This window comes from Pan paniscus, chromosome 10 (assembly GCF_029289425.2).
Source record: "Pan paniscus chromosome 10, NHGRI_mPanPan1-v2.0_pri, whole genome shotgun sequence".
Classification (NCBI taxonomy): Eukaryota; Metazoa; Chordata; class Mammalia; order Primates; family Hominidae; genus Pan; species Pan paniscus.
Window position 1 is genome coordinate 130,093,762 of NC_073259.2, and position 22,543 is coordinate 130,116,304.

General features: G+C 52.1%; 1 protein-coding gene across 4 annotated transcripts in view; it reads left to right on the plus strand.

The window, feature by feature from the left end:
• The first annotated feature begins 13,279 nt into the window (after nucleotides 1-13,279).
• Nucleotides 13,280-22,543, plus strand: part of BCL7A (BAF chromatin remodeling complex subunit BCL7A) — a 43,231-nt gene continuing 33,967 nt past the window's right edge. Inside the window, exon 1 of one of the 4 annotated variants that reach the window (XM_034934692.3) lies at nucleotides 13,280-16,662. In XM_034934692.3, the coding sequence (XP_034790583.1) occupies nucleotides 16,571-16,662 (92 nt within the window). In that variant the 5' untranslated portion in view covers nucleotides 13,280-16,570. The remainder of the gene's footprint in view (nucleotides 16,663-22,543) is intronic. The other 3 variants (XM_034934691.3, XM_034934694.3, XM_063593744.1) reach the window with 3 other exon arrangements.

Sequence of the window (22,543 nt, forward strand, 5' to 3'; positions counted from 1 at the left end):
GTCAGAGAGCGGGGAGGTGGAGGTCCTGGTTATGGATCATGGTTATGGTTATGTTCACTGAGGAGACCAAAATCACCATGGACAGCAGGATTGGCACGAATGGCATCCCATCCCACACCCAGCCCAGCCTGGCAGGGGGACCCTTCTTACCTGGGAACCTCTTTCTGCAGGTGTTTGTGGGTTGTTTGGTTTTTCGTTTTTGAGATGGAGTCTGGCTCTGCCACCCAGGCTGGAGTGCAGTGGTGCGATCTCAGCTCACTGCAACCTCCGCCTCCTGGGTTCAAGCAATTCTTGTGCCTCAGCCTCCTAAGTAGCTGGGATTACAGGCATGTGCCACCAGCCACCATGCCTGGCTAATTTTTTTTTTTTTTTTTTTTTTTTGAGACAGAGTCTCGCTCTGTCGCCCAGGCTGGAGTGCAGTGGTGCAGTCTCGGCTCACTGCAAGCTTCACCAGAGAAACTAGCATCTGAGATAACTCAGATTATCTCCCAGGTTCAAGTGATTCTCCTGCCTCAGCCTCCCAGGATACAGCTGGGATTACAGGCACACACCACCATGCCTGGCTAATTTTTCTATTTTCAGTAGAGATGGGATTTCACCGCGTTGGCCAGGCTGGTCTCGAACTCCTGACCTCAGGTGATCCACCTGCCTTGGCCTCCCAAAGTTCTGGGATTACAGATGTGAGCCACCGCCCTGGCCAAGGTGCTTGGGTTTTGTTGTCTCCCAACTTCCTTGACAAAGGCAGGGCACAGTCAATCGCCCCTTTCAGCTCCAGGAGGGCCTCTTCACCTCTCATCAGGGCAGGCCCAGCCTGTTGGCCTCAAAGATGAGAAAAGGGAGGACCCAGTGGCCCGGTCCCATCAGCAGGAAAGAGGATACAGTGCAGAGAGCTCCGGCTTCCAGCAGTAGGGTGGCAAGGCAGCGACAACAGGAAGGGATGGCAAAGAAGACAGCGTCGCGGAGCTTGCTCATGCATCACACTTAGGGACTAAATGCTGAACACCAAAAACACTGTGATGCTCCTTTGCAGAAAGATTCCTGTGCGTTTCACACGGGGCTTGTGGCCGGCTGACTCTTACATCCCGGTTTGTGAGTTCTGGATCAGGAACCACCAAGAGCCTCCCCGGCGCCAGCTCTCTGCTCCAGATCCCCGGTCCCACCTGCAGGTGAGGGCCTCGCACGCACAGCGTCTGCGCTGGGAGCCCATGGACTTGCCGCGCTCCTGTTCAGCTTCTGCAACTTTCTAGCCACCTGTGCGCCCTTGGGTGTGGCTAAGCTCTGAGACCTCAGTTTCCTCCCGGAGCAACTCCTGCGGTGGTGGTGCGGATGAGAAGAGATGGTGCAAGTAAAGCGTTATTGGCACAGGGTAGAGCTCCAAATATGACAGCAGCTATTATTATCACAGCAGAAACTGTGCCCGAGAATCAGGAAGACATTTGGTGCAAATTAACCTCTCCCAAACCCAGAGTTTGAGCAAGAGTTAGCGTTTGCTCAAATAGGGGTCTCTCCTAGTTTTGACGATGAGCTCTCAACAAGTATTTGTGGAATGATGGAATGAATGAATTTGAAGCCTCCCTGCTCTTTTCTTTTCTTTTCTTTTTGCCGCTCTGTCACCCAGGCTGCAGTGCAGTGGCACAATCTCGGCTCATTGCAACCTCCGCCTCCCAGGTTCAAGTGATTCTCCTGCCTCAGCCTCCCAAGTGGCTGGGATTACAGGCCTGCGGCACCACACCTGGCTAATTTTTGTATTTTTAGTAGAGATGGGGTTTCACCATGTTGGCCAGGCTGGTCTCAAACTCCTGACCTCAGGTGATCCACCCACCTCGGCCTCCCAAAGTGTTGAGATTACAGGCGTGAGCCACTGTGCCCAGCCACTCCATGCTCTTTTCATAGCTGACTTAGCTTTGGAATGAAGGCCAATGGCAGGTCCTCATAGGGCCCTCATCAGGGTGGGCAAACATCCCCTGTCAAGGGCCAGGGAGTAAATATTGAGGCTCTTGGGGCCAAAGGGCCTCCGTAGTGACTTCCCAATCCTGCCATTGTAGTGCAAAAGCCCCCAGGGACAACACAGAAAAGAATGCCCGTGGCTGCCTCCCAGCCCCACTTCGCCTATGGACACTGACATTTGGATTTCATAATAATTTCCACATATCATGGACTATTATTTGTCTTTTGTTTTTTTTTCAACCATTTAAAAATGTGAAACCCATTCTTAGCTCGGAGACCTGCAAACACAGGCAGCAGCCTAGATTTGTCCCACAGGGTGTAGCTCACCACCCCCGACTCTGCCTCGTAGGCCAAGGGTACTCATTCCAGCAGATTTCCACAAATACTACAAATCTGTACCAAACACCTGACCAGCACTCTTCAAAAAATGTCAAAGTCATGACAGACAAGGAAAGATGGAGAAACTCTCACAGACCAGAAGAGACGGAACCATGACAACTAAATGCAGTGTGGACACCTGGATCCGTTCCTGAAACAGAAAAAGGACATTAGTGGAAAAACTGGTGAAATCCAGCGAAAGTCTGTGGTTTAGTTAACAGTGTTGCACCAATATTAATTTCTGAGTTTTGGGCGGTGCACAGTGGCTTACACCTGTAATCCCAGCACTTTGGGCAGCTGAGCTGGGAGGATCACTTGAGCCCAGGAGTTCAAAATCTGCCTGGGCAACATAGGGAGACCCCGTCTCTACAAAACATTTTTTTAAAATTAGCTGGACATGGTGGAGCATGCCTGTGGTCTCAGCTACTCAGGAGGCTGAGGCCAGAGGATCACTTGAGGCTGGGAGGTTGAGGCCGTAGTGAGCCGTGATCGTGCCACTGCACTCCAGCCTGGGTGACAGAGCGAGATCCTATCTCAAAACAAAATTTCTGAGTTTTGCTCAGTGTATCACAGTTGTGTAAGATGTTCACATTAGGGAAACTGGGTGAAGGGTCTAGGGATCATGGCACTATCTTGGCAAGCCTAAAATTATTTCAACATAAAGTTTTTATTTATTTTTATTTTTATTTTTTGAGATGGCGTCTCGCTCTGTCACCCAGGCTGGAGTGCAGTGGCGTGATCTTGGCTCACTGCAACCTCCGCCTCCCGGGTTCTTGCCATTCTCCTGCCTCAGCCAGCTGGGACTACAGACGCCTGCCACTATGCCCGGCTAATTTTTTATATTTTTAGTAGAGATGGGGTTTCACCATGTTAGCCAGGATGGTCTCGATCTCTTGACCTCATGATCCGCCAGCTTCGGCCTCCCAAAGTGCTGGGATTACAGGCGTGAGCCACCGCGCCCGGCCATAAAGTTTTTAAAAAATGAAATCTGTACCACCTTTCTGACTCAGTCACCCCTGAATTATTTCCACTATCTGCTCTGTGCCTTTCAATTCTTGAGCAAATTCTCCTGCCGGCGCCACAGCACCTGGTCCCCTCACTGGCTGCCTGGCCTGTGCAGACCTGGCCTTCTGCTGTGCTTCGAGGTGATGCAAACAAAAAGGTCTTTTTTTAAACATCTGTGTCCTCAAGCTGTGGCTGCCTGAGACACTGGTGTTTTCGGCTTGAGCATGTTCTTTAGGGATTTGGCCAGCAGTTCCCTTGCAGGCAGCTATTTCCAAATTGACTGTAATAAATAGATGCCAGGCGCTGGGAGTTGACAGTAGTTGCCACCCTGCTCATATGTCATGTAACCGCCCTCTGCTAGCTTAGCTGGAAGGAATATTAAAAAAAAAAAGAAAAGTCGGTTGATACAACACTGTTCAGCGGCAGCGCGATGCTGACTGGTGGGACAGTGAGCTGCGGGTCTTGGTGCCCCGAAGCTGGTGTTCTCCCGAGTGCACCGATGCCAAGGCGGACTCACATTTATCAGTGCCCAGGTGTGAGGCATCAGCCCCAGGAAAGTCGTCCAGCACTGGCATCACTGCCCTCCCTGAGAGTGTGAAATTGCAAGTGGTGCCGTGAGGCAAGGGTGGGGGCGTCAATACTGAAGCTGCCCCGCCTCAAAAGGGCTTGGACCATGGCCGGGCGCGGTGGCTCACGCCTGTAATCCCAGCACTTTGGGAGGCCGAGGCGGGCGGATCACGAGGTCAGGAGATCGAGCCCATCCTAGCCAACACGGTGAAACCCCATCTCTACTGAAAAAAAAAAAAAAATACAAAAAATTTAGCAGGGCGTGGTAGCAGGCACCTGTAGTCCCAGCTACTCGGGAGGCTGAGGCAGGAGAATGGCATCAACCTGAGAGGCGGAGCTTGCAGTGAGCCGAGATCGCGCCACTGCACTCCAGCCTGGGCGACAGAGCGAGACTCTGTCTCAAAAAACAAAAACAACAAAAAAAGGGCTCGGACCATCGTCTGAGGCCCCCTCCCCATGTCCTCTTGTTGTTTTGATTGGAAGTCATAAAACACATCAGTGTAAATATAGTATTTATTTTTGCATATCTTTTTAAAGCTGCATATCTTTAAAGCTGGTGGAGTTTTTTGAGGGGAGCAAGTTTCATGACCACAGCAAGGGCAGGCTCCAGTGAGCACTTCACGCCACCTGGATGTGCTGCAGACTGCACCACCCTCTGCCCACCGGCCAGACTGGCTGCCCTGGAGAAGGCATAGTGGGTAGTCCCCTGGGCCTGGACCACGGCTGTCCCTGCACCCGCAAGGGGATGGGGGGAGTGGGGCACATGCCTCCTGGATGCGAGGGTGGCTGCCGTCCCCCCTCCCCTGGAAGCATCTCATTTCTTCCTTTATAATCTGAGCGAGATGGGGCTGGAAGAAGTGGCTGTAGTCCCAGCACTTTAGGAGGCCAAAGCGGGCAGATCACCTGAAGTCAGAAGTTTTAGATCAGCCTGACCAACATGGCAAAACCCCGTCTCTATTAAAAATACAAAAATTAGCCGGTTGTGGTGGCGCGCTCCTGTAATCCCAGCTACTTGGGAGGCTGAGACAGGTTAATCGCTTGAACCTGGGAAGCAAAGATTGCAGTGAGCCGAGATGGTGCCACTGCATTCCAGCCTGGGTGACAGAGCCAGACTTCATCTAAAAAAAAGAAAAAAAAACCTGAGAGAGATGGACTTCATTTATTACCCACTCACGAATTCAACAAATCCTGACTGTGTGCTGGGCCCTGTGTGAGGGCTGCCTATCTGGAGTGAACAAGAGAGTGGCTGTTGTCTTTAGGGGACTCATGTTAAACAAAAACATTAATGTAAACTTGCAAACGGTGCTCAGAGCTACGAGGGAAAAGCCCGGCCCCTGTGAGAGGGAATCCCTAGAGGGGGGCAGGTTTAGATGAAGTGGTCAGAGAGGGGAGAATGTTCCAGAGGGAGCCAAGTGAGCCAAAGCTGGGAGCTGCGGAAGAGCCAGATGCATTCAGTGAACCAAAGCTTTCCATGGTCAACCCTGGGGAATGCTGCAGGCTCAAGACAAGGCATCTAGAATGACCTCTAGTGTTCCTTTACCACTGCCAGTGTATGATTCTTCCTCATGAGCCTGAGTAGGAATGTTTCATATGGGAAGTGGGTAGGTGGCGGGGTGCAGCAGCTCACACCTGTAATCCCAGCACTTTGGGAGGCTGAGGTGGGAAGATTGCTCGAAGCCAGGAGTTCAATACCAGCCTGGGCAACACAGCAAGACCCCGACTCTATTAAATTTAAAAAGGAAAAAATAAAGGAAGTGGGTAGGAAGAATGGAGGCTGGTCAAGTGTTCCAAGTGGAAGATCTGGCCACTTCTCATTTCTTCATATTCCAGGGTCCTGATGTGGGATAGGCAGTCACTCAGAGGGTCCCAGGAAAGACTAGCCCCAAAGTCAGTGTGTTCCTTCCTATGACACCAGCCACAGATTGAATGGCTCACAGTGGGTTTCAGCCCCACCTACTTTAAGTCCTTGAGTTGGCACTTTTTCATCCTTTTGAGTTTTCCAGGGATTTCAAGTTTTTAAAAATGAAATCAGCTGGGCAACATGGCTCATGCCTGTAATCCCAACACTTTGGGAGGTCAAGGCAGGAGGATCGTTTTGGCCTAGGAGTTTGAGACCAGCCTGGGCAATATGGTGAAACCCCATTTTTATTAAAAATACAAAATTTAGGCTAGGCCCAGTGGATCACACCTGTAATCCCAGCACTTTGGGAGGTCAAGGTAGGCGGATCACCTGAGGTCAGAAGTTTGAGACCAGCCTGGCCAACATGGTGAAACGCCATCTTTACTAAAAATACAAAAATTAGCAGGACGTGTTAGCACGCACCTGTAATCCCAGCTACTCAAGCAGCTGAGGCAGGAGAATTGCTTGAACTCGGGAGGTGGAGGTTGGTGAGCCGAGATTGTGCCACTGCACTCCAGCCTGGGTGACAGAGCAAGACTCCATCTCAAAAAATAAATAAATAAATACAAAATTTAGCTGGGCATGGTGGCACAAGGCTGTGGTCCCAGCTACTCCAGAGGCTGAGGTGGGAGGATCACTTCAGCCTGGAGAAGTTGAGGTGCAGTGAGCTGTTTTGCACCCCTGCACTTCAGCCTGGGCAGCAGAGTGAGACTCTGTCTCAAAGAAGGAGAAGGAGAGAGGGACAGCTTCAATTTGGTGTCAATCATGATCTTTGGTTTGCAGTAATAGAAATTGACTCTGCTTAGCTTAAGTGGAAAAGGACTTGATTTCAAAGCTACCAGGCAACTCACAGAATCAATGGAGACACTGGAGAAGCAAGCCCTGGAGATGAGTGGGAACCAAAGGATGCCAGGACGTCCCAGTGGTGCTGCCACCCCTGAGCACTTGATCCTCCAATCTTGTTAAGATTTCCAATGGCCACGTCTGCTGTGAGTCATTTCTCCATTGTCCCTACCTTCCCCAAACCTCAAAGTCAAAATCAATCCCACAATAAGATCCCGCTTGACCTCCACTAGGATAGCTAAAAATTTAAAAAGACAATAACAAGTGCTGACGAGGATGCGGAGCAGTTGCCACATTGCCGGTGGAAGTGTAAAAGGGTGCAGCTGCTTTGGAGAGTAGCTTGGCAGTTCCTCAAAATGTTAAATATAGAATTACCATATGACCCAGCAATTCCCTTCCCAGGTATGTGGCCAAGAGAAGGGAAAATATACATCCACACATAAAGACCATTATGTACATTAGTGTTCATAGCAACATGAATCATAGTAGCTAAAAGGTAAGGTAAGACCAGGCACAATGGCTCATGCCACAGATCACAGATCCCAGCACTTTGGGATGCGAGGGTGGGAGAATTACTTGAATCCAGTAGTTCGAAACTTTGAGACCAGCCTGGGCAAGTGAGACCTCATCTCTTGAAAAAAACAAAACAAAACAAAACCAAGGCAGGGCATGGTGGCTCACGCCCGTAATCCCAGCACTTTGGGAGGCAGAGGCAGGTGGATCACCTAAGATCAGGTGTTTGAGACCAGCCCGGCCAACATGGTGAAACCCCATCTCTACTAAAAATACAAAAATTAGCTGGGCATGGTGGCTCGTGCCTGTAATCCCAGATACTTGGAAGGCTGAGGCATGAGAATGGCTTGAACTCGGGAGGCGGAGGTTTCAGTGAGTTGAGATCATGCCATTGCACTCCAGCCTAGGCGACAGAGCGAGACTCCGTCTCAAAAAAAAAAAAAAAGAAAAAAGGTAGAAACAACCCCATAACCATCAACAAAAGAATGAAAAAACAAATTGTGGTATATCTATACAGTGGAATATTATTTAGCTATAAGAAGAAATTATGTATTAATGCATGCTACCAGATAGATGATCTTTGAAAACATGCTAAGCAAAAGAAGCCAGACCTAAAAGGCCACATATTGTATGACTCAATTTATGTGAAACATCCTTAATTTATGTGAAACTATATAGACTAGTGGTTACCAGGGACTGTGGGGAGGGGAGACAGAGAGTGACTGTTTAATGGGTACAGGGTTTCTTTTATGGATGATGAAATGTTCTAAAATTGATTGTGGTGACAGTTGCACAACTCCGTGAATATACTAAAAACCACTGAATTATACACTTTAAAAAGGTGAATTTTATGCTGCATGAATTATATCTTAATAGAACCATTATTTTAAAAAATCAACTGGCCAGACCATCCACCATCCACACCTAAGGTTGGAACCCATTCCCAGGACTTAACTGGGCCCCCAGTTAAGAGAGAGACAGACCCCCTTTAGCTCCGGTAGCGGGGTGGGGAGGGGCTGCCTCCACCCACAAAGGCTCACCCGGAACTAGGAGGGTGTTCAGATGCTGAACAGGTGGAATCACTCCACATGTGGAGAGTACAGGGGAAGAAATCTGGGCAGCCTTCTAGATCCCTGACCTAAGAATGTACCGAGCCTGTGTGTAGAAGGATCCCAACTTTACTCCAAGCCACTGGGTCATCCAGACTTTCTGCATTTAGAAAATGCTAATAATTTGGGACCTCACTGAGCTCCACCAGCTGCGTGCTGCTGAAGGCTTATCAACCAGCTCTGGGTGGGGAAGATGGGAGGGGCCTGACGTATAGCACTTGCCAATTTCCATAGTGTAAATATTCCCATTAGAGCTGATTTCAAACTATCAGCGTTATGACATGTGTGGAGTCCGGAAGCCCCGGTTCCCCAATCGGGAGAGCTGAGTTCTGGCCACAACTCTGCTAAGTGGCTGGGCAGCTATTGAATTGTAGCTTTCTTTTCTGTAAAAGGAGGGAGGCAGCCTTGATGGTCTTTTCGTGCTTTGCTTCATCGCCTTTCTGTTCCTGTGTCAGAGGAATGGAGTATATTTCATTCTGTGGTTGGAGCTTTCTCCTTAAAGCTTTGCCTCTTTGCTAGGCCTGGCTAATGACCTGCTCCCTAAACACCAGAGCACCTCTGTTTATGAAACCACAGGCTGCTGCTGCCGCTGCAAGTTGCTAGGCTGCAGAGACTCACCGAGGCTGGGCCTGCACGCGCCTCACAATTACACATCTCTGTTCCAGAGATGGAAACCTCCTCCACCCCGCAGTGGTGAACGAGCCTCCACCCCGGAGGAACAGCAGCAGGAGTGGATGGAGACTTGAATTTAGAAAGCAAGGAAAGGGGAATCGTTTGACTTCAGTCCCTAGCGAGGGTCATTACATAGTAATGATGTTTAATCATTATGATGATTATAATGATGACGGGAACAATCGTACAGGTCCTCTAACAAATATAGTCATGTGTCGCTTAACGACGAGGATATGTCCTGAGAAATGCATTGCTGGGCAATTTTTTTCCTTTTTTTTTTAAGAGAGTCTCATTCTGTCACTCAGGCTGCAGGGCAGTAGCACGATCACAGCTCACTGCTGCCTTGAACTCCTGGGCTCAAGCGATCCTTCCACCTCAGCTGGCCGAGTAACTGGGACTACAGGGGTGCACCACCACACCTGGCTGATTTTTTTCATTTTTTTGTAAAGACTAAGTCTCGCTATGTTGCCCAGACTGGGCTTGAACTCCTGGCCTCAAGTGGTCCTCCCACTTTGGCCTCCAAAGTGCTGGGAGTACAGGTGTGAGCCATGGTGCCCAGCCCAGACAATTTCATCAGTGTGCAAACATCACGGAGTGTGATTTCACAAACCCAGATGGTGTCACCTACTGTACACCTAGGCTGTATGGTACAGCCTACTGCTCCTAAGCTACAAACCTGTACGGCCTGGGAATCCTATACTGTACCGTACTGAATTCTGTAGGCAATTGTAACACAAAGGTAAGGGTTTGTGTATCTAAACATTTCTAAGCATAGAAAAGGTACAGCAAAAATACAGTGTAAAACATAAAAAATGGTCCATCTGCACAGGCACTTACCGTGAATGGATCTTGCAGGCTAGAAGTTGCTCTGGGTGAGTCAGTGAGTGGTGAGAGAATGTGAAGGCCCAGGACATTACTATCCACTACTATAGGCTTTACAAACATGGTACACTTATGCTGCATTAGATTTATGTTAAAAATACAGTTACAGCCAGGCGCGGTGGCTCATGCCTGTAATCCCAGCACTTTGGGAGGCTGAGACGGGTGGATCACCTGAGGTCAGGAGTTCAAGACCAGCCTGACCAACATGGTGAAACCCCATCTCTACCAAAAATACAAAAATTAGCCGGTGTGGTGGCGGGTGCCTGTAATCCCAGCTACTTGGGAGGCTGAGGCAGGAGAATTGCTTGAACCAGAGAGGTGGAGGTTGCAGTGAGCCATGATCATGCCATTGCACTCCAGCCTGGGCAACAAGAGCGAAACTGCATCTCAAAATATAAAAATAAAAATAAAAAAATAAAGTTAGGCTGGGCATAGTGGCTCACAAGTGTAATCCCAGCACTTTGGGAGGCTGAGGCAGGAAGATCCTTTGAGCCCAGGAGTTTGAGACCAGTCTGGGCAACAAAGTGAGACCCCCCCCCCAGCCTTACAATAAAGAAAAAAAAAAGCGTGGTGGCACACACCTGTAGTCCCAGCCTCCTCAGGAGGCTGAGGATGGCTTCAGCCCAGAAGGTCAAAGCTGCAGTGAATAATGATCCTGCCACTGCACTCCACCTGGGCAATAGAGTGAGACCCTGTCTCAAAAAAATAAATAAATAAAAAATAGCTGGGCATGGTGGCCCACACCTGTGGTCCCAGCCACTTGGGAGGCTGAGGTAGGAGGATCACTTGAGCCTGGGAGGGGGAGGCTGCAGTGAGCCATGATCCTGCCACTGCACTCCAGCCTGGGCAGAGTGAGACCCTGTCTCTAAATAAATAATGTAATTGCGGGAGCAAGACCCCGTCTCTAAATCAATGAATGAAAGTAATTGCACTATGACGTGAGGATGGATCCAATGTCATCAGCTCCGTTACAATTTTCTGGGACCACCATCGTATATGCAGTTGTTGACTGGAACGTTGTTATGTGGCACACGTCCGTCCTTTCTGATGCAGCACTTACCGCGTGGTGACACTGCTCTAAGTGCTTGACAGATAGTGTGCATAATTCTCTTTTTGTTTTGTTTTTTGAGATGGAGACTCGCTCTGTCGCCCAGGCTGGAGTGCAGTGGTGCGATCTCGGCTCACTGCAAGCTCCACCTCCTGGGTTTATGCCATTCTCCTGCCTCAGCCTCCCGAGTAGCTGGGACTACAGGTGCCCGCCACCATGCCCGGATAATTTTTTGTATTTTTAGTAGAGACAGGGTTTCACCATGTTAGCCAGGATGGTTTCGATCTCCTGACCTCGTGATCCGCCCGCCTCGGCCTCCCAAAGTGCTGGGATTACAGGCATGAGCCACCGCGCCTGGTCTAGCGTGCGTAATTTTCATAAGAACCCTATGAAATGGGTGTAGTTATTTTCATCCCCATTTTACAGATGAGGCACAGAGAGGTTATGACATTTGACACAGCCATAACTAACTCACTCACTCCTGTGACCCTGGAATCCCTCTTTTACTCTTTTTTTCTTTTCTTTTCTTTGAGATGGAGTCTCACTCTGTTACTCAGACTGGAGTGCAGTGGTGTGATCTGGGCTCACTGAGACCTCCATCTCCCGAGTTCAAGCGATTCTCCTGCCTCAGCCTCCTGAGTAGCTGGGATTACAGGCACCTGCCACCACACCCGGGTAATTTTTGTATTTTTAGTAAAGATGGGGTTTCGCCATGTTGGCCAGGCTGGTCTTGAACTTCTCACCTCAGGTGATCTGCCTGCCCGCCTCAGTCTCCCAAAGTGCTAGGATTACAAGCGTGAGCCACTGTACCCGGCCTCTCTTTTACTCTTTTAACATAACTAGAATAATAGTAAACATTTGTAGAGAGCTTGACTTCCAGTTTCTAGTAAACAATTATTCAGACTAACTCTCGAAGTAACTAAAAATGCTAGGAAAAATACTTGAGAATATCCTAAAAGCCACTACATGCTGACTGTAAGAAAGAAGATAGTGAGAAATTAGGCCAAAATTGAAGGAAAAAACCTGAAATGTAATCTGGCAAGGAAGCCACTTTTACTTTTGCCAGCTTAGCATATTTGAACTTGACCATGAATGATTTTATGGGGCAAGAGGCCAGAAAATTAGGCTGGGTGCGGTGGCTCACGCCTGTAATCCCAGCACTTTGGAAGGCCGAGGCGGGCGGATCATGAGGTCAGGAGATCGAAACCATCCTGGCTAACATGGTGAAACCCTGTCTCTGCTAAAAATACAAAAAAAAAAAAAAAATTAGCTGGGCGTGGTGGCGGGCGTCTATAGTCCCAGCTACTCAGGAGGTTGAGGCAAGAGAATGGTGTGAACCCAGAAGGCGGAGCTTGCAGTGAGCCGAGATTGTGCCACTGCACTCCAGCCTGGGCAACAGAGCGAGACTCCGTCTCAAAAAAAAAAAAAAAAAAAAAAGGCTGGGCGCAGTGGCTCATGCCTGTAATCCCAGCACTTTGGGAGGCTGAGGTGGGTGGATCACGAGGTCGGGATATCGAGACCATCCTGGCTAACACGGTGAAACCCCGTCTCTACTAAAAATACAAAAAATTAGCCAGGCGTGGTGGCGGGCACCTGTAGTCCCAGCTACTTGGGAGGTTGAGGCAGGAGAATGGCGTGAACCCAGGAGGCGGAGCTTACAGTGAGCTGAGAGCACGTCACTGCACTCTAGCCTAGGTGACAGAGCAAGACTCCGTCTCAAGCAAAAAAAGGCCAAAAAATTAAAATCCACGACTCACACTAAGCGGGAGTCCTTTCCCACAATAATTTGGGCCCTGTCGGACTCCACCAATGGTATGCTGGTAAATGTTCAACCACTAGCTCTGGCTGGGGCTGGGGAAGGAGGGTCCTGATGTATAAATCATTTGCCGATTTCCATGGTGTAAATACTCCCTCCACAGCTGATTCCAAACTCTCAGCATGAGGTCACTAAACACAGAGCTGGGAAGCAGAAGCCTGTAAACCATCTGCAGCACATCCCTGGCTCCACCCTCAGACTACAAGAAGTCAACCAGTCTTGCACAACTATGCGGCCAGGATTCGCATCACCTGAGTGGTCAGGGACTCACAAACCCTGAACTAGGATTAAGGTCATCCCAGACTAGCAGTGACCTGAGGAGCCTGGCAGAAACAAATATAAATTATTTCTAGGGAGAGGCCTCAAATTATCCCTATGAATAAATTTTAAAATAGTGTCCAGCATGGTCAAAGAGAACCAGGCATATAACAAGGAACTATGACACCATGAGCAAGACCTAGCAGAAACAGACTCTTGGAGACTTCAAATACTAGAATCATCAGACACAGGCTGTAAAACTACTGTGCTTTGTTGAAAGAAAGAAGTGTAAAAATACCTGCAGGAGACAGGAAACTACTAAAAGTGACATACTAGATTTACAAAGGACATTTGAAGAAAGCTTTATGGTTTTATTGGGGATCAAAATCACAAATACTTTCAGGGGCCAGACAGGTAACACAAATGAGTAAAGTGGCTATGAGTGCACTGGTGACCCAGAGAACTCTGTCTGAAAGATACAGACAGAGCTCTCTGCTCTAGCCGATGGGTGCCATGTGGCACTGAGGGTCCAGTATGCAGATCTGCTGGTTCTAGAGAAGCTGGGTATTTTTTTTCCTTCCTTCCTTCCTCCCTCCCTCCTTCCCTCTTTTTCTTCCTTCTTCCTTCCCTCCCTCTCTCCTTCTCCTCATCCCTCTCTCTTTTCTTTTCTTCTTCCTTTCTTTCGTTCTTTCTTTCTCTCTCTCTCTCTCTCTCTCTCTTTCTTTGCTTCATGCAGTGGCATGATCTTGGCTCACTGCAGCCTCTACGTTCTGGGCTCAAGCCATCTTCCCCACCTCAGCCTCCTGAGCAGCTGGGGCTGCAGATGCGCACAACCACACCTGGCTATTTTTTGAATTTTTTGTAGAGATGGGGTTTCACCATGTTGCCCAGGCTGGTCTCAAACTCCTGGCCTCTAGCAGTCCACCCACCTCGGCCTCCCAAAGTGCTGGAATCACAGATGTGAGCCACCGCACCCAGCCTTGATTTCTTTTTATTATGATCAAATACACATAAAATTGACCATTGTAACCATTTAAAAGTGTACAATTCAGTGTCATTAAGTACATTCACATTGTTCTGCAACCATCACCACTATCTCATTCCAGAACTTTCCTATCACTCCAAAAGGAAACCCCACATCCGTTAGCAGTCACTCCTGTTCTCCCCTCCCCCTTGCCCCTGGCAACCACCAATCTGATGTCTGTCTTTATGGATTCGCCTAGTTTTAGATATCTCCCGCAAATGGACTTATGCATATTTATCCTTTTGTGACTGGCTTCTTTCACTTAGCGTGTTTCAAGGTTCACCCATGTTGTAGCATGTATTCATTCCCTTTTATGGCTGAATAATATTCCATTGTGTGGATAGACACATTTATCTGTTCCTCAGTCACTATTTGAATTCTGACATAATATTTTCCTATTTTAAATTTTAAGATACATTTTTTTAAAGTTTCATGTGGCCCAAAGCACATATCTATTGATCTCACATATCTCTGTGAGATCTGTTTTATGACCTGCTGTTGCATATTTTCCCAGAAAATTCTCGGAACGATTTTCTGAAGTCCTTCTTTCTCTTTCTCTTTTTTTTCTTTTTCTTTCTCTCTCTTTTTTTGTTTTGTTTTGTTTTATTTTGTTTTGTTTTGTTTTTTTGATATTCAGTTTTGCTCTGTTGCCCAGGCTGGAGTGCAATGGCATGATCATTGCACCTCTGCCTCCCAGGTTCAAGCATTTTCCTGCCTCAGCCTCCCGCGTAGCTCAGATTACAGGCCTGCACCACCACGCCCAGCTAATTTTTGTATTTTTAGTAGAGACAGGGTTTCTCCATGTTGGCCAGGCTGGTCTCGAACTCCTGACCTCGTGATCTGCCCACTTCGGCCTCCAAAGTGCTGGAATTACAGGCATGAACCACCGCGCCCGGCCTTTTTTTTTTCTGAGACAGGGTCTCACTCTGTCTCCCAGGCTGGAGTACAGTGGCTGGATCTCTGCTCACTGCAACCTCCGTCTCCCAGGTTCAAGCAAGTCTCCTGCCTCAGACTCCCGAGTAGCTGCGATTACAGGAGCCCACCACAGCGCCCGGCTAATTTTTGTATTTTTAGTAGAGACGGGGTTTCACCCACCATGTTGGCCAGGCTGGTATCGAACTCTTAACCTCAAGTGATCCACCCGCCTCGGCCTCCCAAAGTGCTGGTATTACAGGCATGAGCCACCGCGCCCGGCCGGTATTTGTTCTTTTCTTCATTTTTCACGTCAGGAGACTGCGTTTCAGAATAGTAAAAAGAAATGCCTAGGAAAAGGCCTGCGGTCTCTCCATTTCCACAGTAGCGTGTTCCCCAAAGACCAAACCCTCAGGGGAAACGTCTAGAATGAGTAACAACTTAAGGCTGCAACCTTGAACTTTCCCAGGACTCAGTTTCCCCAGCTGTGAAATGGCTGCTGTCGGGCTGTCATCTCCAGGCCCGGGGCGCTGACATTTGGGCCACTCGGTCTCCCTCTTCATTCTGGGCGCGCATTAGCTCTGGTCCGGCCGGTTCCGCTGCAGCTGAACACCAAGATGCCGCACCCAGGTTACCCTGATCATCGCAGATTTCTCCCCGGGGCTCTGTTCTGAGGCCTCAAAAGTGCTCCTTGTAGATGGGACCAGGGGTCATTTGGGCAGTAGCAGCGCCTGGTCTCAGTCTGGTACTGAAGTCAGGAATGGCTTAAGGTGAAATCGTGGTCCTCTGGTGAAGCTCAGCGAAGACCCCCTCCCCTTGTTTATGACAAGAGAACTTCTGGGGGCGGGAGGAAGAGTCCCTGTTACGATGCTGATCATCATTGAGCTTTTGCTGAGCAGAAAACTCTTTAGTACTCAAGGTCGAGAGTCTCTGGTGGTCTGCCTGGCACCAGGCACCTTCCTACAACCCTAGTTTTCCAAAAGGACAAAGCCTGGGGCAGGCGACGTCCTAGCTCGCATTTGAACAGGGCCGCGGGCCAGCAGAGATGCGCGATGCCCAACTCTTTCCAAGAGCACCTCGCGTCCCGAACCGGTGCCTTCAACTCGGAGAAGTCAAGAGACCCGCAAGAAACTTGCACGACTGCACCCGCCGCCGCGCTCCGGGGGCTGGGCAGGGGCAGCTGGGCTGGCTCCCGGGGAACGCGACCCCCCCGCGCCCCGCAGACCGGCTGTCTCCCGTGGACCCCTCGGCACCTGCGGCCTCCGAGGAAGGGTCAGCGCGCGTGTCCGCACGCCTGCCCCCACCGCGCGCCCAGAGCCGGGGGTCGCCGTGCGCCCTTCGCCACCTCCCCAGGAGGGCGTCCGGGGCGTCCCCTCTGGGGGCGCAGGAGGCCCGGGGGCGCTGCCCGGTGGCCGCGGCGCCCGGAGGCCGCACTGCCGGCGGCGGCGGCGGCGCGGCTCCCCCTGCTCCGTGCAGCTGCCGCCCGGCGCTTGCGCACTGGGCCAGGCGCGCGGCGGCCCCGGGCTTTGTGTGTGTGTGTATGTGTGTGTGTGTGTGTGTGTGAGTGTGTGCGTGTGAGAGTGCGAGTGTCTGTGCGCGAGTGAGTGAGCGGCGGGCGGGCGCGAGTGTGGCCGCCGCGGAGCGCGAGCAGGACCCGGCGGGCGCGCTCCCCAGCCTCCGTCTCCCCGCCGGAACCATGTCGGGCAGGTCGGTTCGAGCCGAGACGAGGAGCCGGGCCAAAGATGATATCAAGAGGGTCATGGCGGCGATCGAGAAAGTGCGCAAATGGTAAGCGGAGGCGCCCGCCGCCAGCCGCCTCCCCGGCCGCCCCGAGCCCGAGCGCGGCTCCAGAGAGCCGCGGGGCGCAGCGCCCCGGCCGCCTGCCCCGGCCCAGCCCCGCCGCGGGCCCCGGGACTTGGCGAGGGCGGGCGGACGGGCGGGCGGCGCGCGAGCCGGGTCACCTGCGCCAGGCGGGGGCCGCGGCCGCTGCCCAGGTGCGCTCCCGCCTGTAGCCCACCTGGCGCGGCGGCCCGGAGGCGGCGGGCGCCGGGGCCAGGCGGTTGGAGCGGCGGGGCGGCCCCCGCCGCGGCGCTCGGCTCCCGGGAGGGGGGCTCGGGGCCGGCCCCAGAAGCCATTTCGTTTTGTGCAAGTCACATGAAAGCGGCTTCCCGCGCGCCGGGGCCGCGATGCCGGCGGCGGCGGGGAGAGCGCGAGCTCCATTGTGCAGGCTCCGAGCGGGCCGCCGCCGCCGTCTCCTCCCCGCGCGCCCCGGCCCGCGCCCCGCCGCCCTCCGCCAGCCCCGGCCCGCCCGGCCGCCCGCTCCCGCCTCCCGGGCCCGGCGCCCTCGAGTCTGCGGAGTTTGCAGAGCGCGAGCCGTTTAAATTTAGCGCTTTGGGCTGCCTGGAGCGAGGGCTCTCGGCGACCAGGAAAGATGGGGGCGAGCGCTGGGAGCCAGCGGCCAGGGGCGCGGGGCGCCCACGTCCCACCCCGCTCTGCACGGCGCCCCGGGCGGGGGGCTCGGGCCAGCCGATGTTTTTGGCCAGAAGCCGTTCGTCCTGGGCCGCGGCTGCCTCTCCACACCGGGAGCTCGTGTTTGTTTTGCGGAGGGAGCTGTTGTTTTTGTTCTCTGCACGGGGGAGAGGGGGACTTGGTGGCGGCCGCGCGTGGTTTTCGGGATCACATTAGCGTCCGCCCGGCGTGGCCCGGTCGACATTAAGGGGATCGAACCTTTCCGCGGCCTCGTCGGGGTCTGCTCGGAATCGGCTCCTGGGCCAGGCCCGAGGCGCAAGCAGATCGCCAGGTTGGGTCAGAGTTGTTGAAAACTCCCCGCTGCCTGATTTCAACTTTATTATTTTTTTCCCACGCCTTCACTGGGGTCCCGGAGGGAGAGGAGCCGCCGCGACGCTGGCTCTGAGTGTCAGCGCCCGCGGGCTCGTCTCGACCCTTTATTTCGAGCCTGGAAGCTGGGCAGGCCCTGTGGCAGGGGATGTTTACGTTTGGGGGTGTCGTTTCTCGAGTAGCGCCTCGGTCTCTAAAAGCCACTGGGGGCGAGCCTCCGGTGTGGCGGTGTCACAAGTTAGCTGTCCTTTCTGAGTCAAACCCAACAAAAAAGGCAAGAGGAAAATCAATAAAGTCCACGTGCTCCCCGGCCTCCTATGGAAAGGGCTGGCTGCGATGGCCGGATGCCCGGCCGTGGGCTGGGTTTGGCTCCAGTGGGACAAAGAATTTTCAGAACCGTGAGAAGGGGAGGCTTTCCAAAGTTGAGATCCAAGTCGTCGGTGTCTCGGGAGCTCCCCTGGTACACAGGGTGCCCGGTGCCCGACTGGAGCCATTTAAAAATGGCAGAAACAGCTGCAGGCCAACACACACACGCTGGAAAACAACCCGCAGCCCCCTCTACTGTGGGATTCCCCGCGGGAAGCCCGGAGTTGCTCCCCTCCTTGCCTCAGCCCCTGTGCAAAGAAAGAACTGGTGTCTGTGCCTGGGTCCCTTCTGTCGCCGGCCTGGAGGTTGGGAAACAGCCGGCAAGCCGCCTTTCTCTGCTCGAGGAGGCGTGGTGGGGCCTCCTACTCCAGGTTCCCGGCTGGACAGAGGCTCCTGCACCCTGACAGCTGCTCCCGCAGGGCAGCCAGCTGCTCTGCAGGGAGGGCAGATGGAGAGATGGGGCTTCCCACCCCGCGGGCCCCAGGGCGGCCGGCCTGGAGGCCTTCCAGCCCGCTGACCCCGCGGGGACCAGGCCTGTAGTTGGAGCTTGAGGGGCTGTGCCTCTGCGCCTCCCTGGGTTTGGGGAAACAACACATCGTGTCCTCTGAAGACCTCAGGCTTTGGGATCTCATGGTCCAGCTTCCAGTTCACTTCGTTGCCGCGACCTTGGGCATATCATTGTCACTTCTCTAACCATGGTGACCCGGGGTTTTGTGCTTGGCTTCCAGGTCCCCTCGGGTTATTGAGGACGATTGAGGTCATGCCTCCGAGAGCACCGCGCCCTGGGCGCAGGAGGAGCTGTTGCTCAGTGTTGTCTGTGTTGTAAGGTGGACTTTGTAGAAACTTGGCTTTGAGGTTTGTTTTTTTTTTTTTTTTTTGGCCCCTTCTAAGCGAAAGCCTTGGGCTTATTGCCCAGGTTTCTCTGGCCCCTGAGAAGCCATATCCCACCTTCCCCGCGCCTTCGGATTGGGTCTTAGACTCAGCCCATGAGACTGTGGGTTGTTTATTAATTGTCTGGTCACCAACCATGCATTTCACCACTGGTGGGGAGGTGGGGTTGCCAGGTTTAACCAGATAAAAATACAGCACACCCAGTTAAATTTGAATTTCAGATAAACAATGAAAGATTTTTTTAAAAATAAATGTTTTTGAGTATGTCTCATGCAATATTTGGGACACACTTATACTAAAACATTATCTAATTTATCTGAAATGCAAATTTAACAGGGCACCCTGTATTTTACCCAGAGGGAAGCTGAAGTGTTTGGCAGATCATTTGGCCCCATGAGCCTTGGGTGGGTTTCTCCTCAGCCCTAGTGACCCCTAAAATTACCCCCCCCCGACCCACCCACTGTCCCCTGATGCTTCCCTCACCCCCGGAAAAAGCTGTGGCCTCCCTCTCATTTGGGGCAGGCTGTCTCCTCTTCTCTTTTTCTGGTGTTTCAGCAAGGCAGGCCAGTGGAGGTGAGGTGACCAGAAGATGGCTAAAGGGAAAACAAAATGGTGGGCCTCTTTTTGGGAAACTGGGCCAGGGTTTGGGGGCCCTGTGCTGGTGGAGGAGAGAAGACCCCAGGGCGATGGTAGGAGACGAAAGCTTGGGCTGCAGCGTAAGCTTGGAGGCCCGCTGCGGTGGCTCATGCCTGTAATCCCAGAGCTTTGGGAGGCTGAGACAGGAGGATTGCTTGAGCCCAGGAGTTTGAGACCAGCCTGGGTCTCAAACCAAAAAAAAAGAAAAAGAAAAAAAAGAGCCAGGCGCGGTGGCTCACGCCTGTAATTTCAGCACTCTGGGAGGCCGGGCAGGCGGATCACGAGGTCAGGAGATCAAGACCATCCTGGCAAACATGGTGAAACCCCGTCTCTACTAAAAAAATACAAAAAATTAGCCAGGCGTGGTGGCGGGCGCCTGTAGTCCCAGCTACTTGGGAGGCTGAGGCAGGAGAATGGCGGGAACCCGGGAGGTGGAGCTTGCGGTGAGCGGAGATTGCGCCACCGCACTCCAGCCTGGGCAACAGAGCGAGACTCCGTCTCAAAAAAAAAAAAAGAAGAAGAAGATAAAAGAAAAATTAGTCTGGACGCGGTGGCTCATGCCTGTAATCCCAGCACTTTGGGAGGCCGAGGCAGGCAGGTCACCTGAAGTCAGGAGTTGGAAACCAGCCTGGCCAACATGGTGAAACCCTGTCTCTACTAAAAATACAAAAAATTAGCTGGATGTGGTGGTGCACGCCTGTAATCCCAGCTACTCTTAAGGCTGAGTCAGGAAAATTGCTTGAACCTGGGAGGCGCAGGTTGCAGTAAGCCGAGATCGCGCCACTGCGCTCCAGCCTGAGCAACAGAGCAAGACTCCATCTCAAAAAAAAAAAAAAAAGAAAAGAAAAGAGAAAAGGCTGGGCGCGTTGGCTCACACCTGTAATCTCAGCACTTTAGGAGGCCGAGGAGGGAGGATCACGAGGTCAGGAGATCGAGACCATCCTGGCTAACAGTGAAACCCCATCTCTACTAAAAATACAAAAAATTAGCCGGGCGTGGTGGCAGGCGCCTATAGTCCCACCTATTGGGAGGATGAGGCAGGAGAATGGCATGAACCCACGAGGCAGAGCTTGCAGTGAGCCAAGATTGTACCACTGCACTCCAGCCTGGGCGACAGAGCGAGACTCCGTCTCAAAAAAAAAAAAAAAGAAAGAAAGAAAGAAAAAAATTAGACAGGCATGGTGACCCTCGTCTGTAATCCCAGCTACTCGGGAGGCTAAGCCCGGAGGATCACTTGAGCCCAGGAGGTTGAGGCTGCAGTGAGCTACGATTGTGCCACTGTACTCCAGCCTGGGTGACAGGGTGAGACCTTGTCTCAAAAAACAAACAAAAAAAGTAGGCTTAGGCCCAGGACCCCTTAGCACCTGGTCTGAGGGTTCCCTCAATGACTTGCTGTGAGGACTGAGAAAGGTCTGTGCCTGAAGAGCTCCCATCTGTCCCAGGAGAGGTAGAGGTTTGGGCCTGAGGCCTTCCTCACCTCAGCTCCTCCAGAGGTTTCATCATGGAGACATTCCTACTGGGCACATGGCAGGTCAGGCAGACCTGGGCCTAGCTAGGGTGAGGCCAGCCATGGGCCAGGCCTCTTGAGGTGACAGGGACTAGCCATGAGGAGTGAGTACAAGGACAGGGAGTAGAGCTTTCCTGGAGGGAGTCAGCAGGGTCCCCTTGAGTGGTGGGTAACCCTAAGATGGTCTTGTTGGCTAACCCTTGGACCTGGACACAGGAGAACATTCGAAATTGGCCTTAGCCTGAAGAATCTGGGATGGATTCTTGTAGTTTATATAGGAGTCCGTGCTGGGGAGGAGCAGTTGGGTCTATATTCCTACTGCTGGGACCTCATTTTTTCCTTTCCTCCCAGAAGCTCAAGTGTAATGGGAAGGGAAAGGTGCTGAAGTCAGGGTAAGGTGACGGGGCCGCCAAGACAGGAGGCGTGGGGCACACCCAGGGCCAGCTTTGCAGCAAGTTGGGCTGCAGCCTGGTGGTTGTGGGGATTTCTGTACCTGGTGCTTACAGGTGTCAAGAGTGAGGGCATCTGAGGGGGGCCAGAGAGCCCATCTGGGGCAAGCTGTCGCTCCCTGGGGCATGTGGGCCCAGGTCATGTTTTCAAGAGTAGCCAGAAGTCTGGATTCTTATGCAAAGCCTGTTTTGTTGTTTGTTTGTTTGTTTGTTTGTTTGAAGTTTGGCAGCAGATTTAACATTTTTAAAGTACTGTGCAGGCCAAACAAAACACGCCTGTTGACTGGTTGTTTGCCACCCTAAATATAAAGTGGGGCCCATGTGTGGTGGCTCACACCTGTAATCCCAGCATTTTGGGAGGCCAAGGCAGGAAGATCACTTGAGCCCAGGAGGTCGAGGCTGCAGTGAGCAGTGATTGCACCACCGCACTCCAGCCTGGGCAACAGAGGGAGACCCTATCTCAAAAAAATAACAAATAGGCTGGGCACAGTGGCTTATACCTGTAATTCCAGCACTTTGGGAGGCCGAGGCGGGTGGGTCACCTGAGGTCAGGAGTTTGATGTCAGCCTGGCCAACATGGTGAAACCCGTCTCTACTAAAAATACAAAAATTAGCCGGGCGTGGTGGCACGTGCTTGTAGTCCCAGCTACTCAGGAGGCTGAGGCAGGAGAATCGCTTGAACCCGCGAGGCGGAGGTTGCAGTGAGCCGAGATTGTGCCACTGCACTCCAGCCTGGGCCACAGAGCAGGAGTCCGTCTCAAAAAAATAAAAAAATTAAAAAATAAGAAAGTGATGAGTATAGCTTAATACCCTCATTGGGGAAGAGGAGCAACGCTCTTTTTTGGGGATGGCTATGTGTTCTGTGGTGATGGTTTTGGGGGGCAATTGTGGGAAACCTCAGCTGCTCCGCTGAACCCGTGTGCCCACCCAGTGTGTCTGTGGCTGTGAAATCCCATGTCCTCCTGGGTGCTCACTTGGTGCC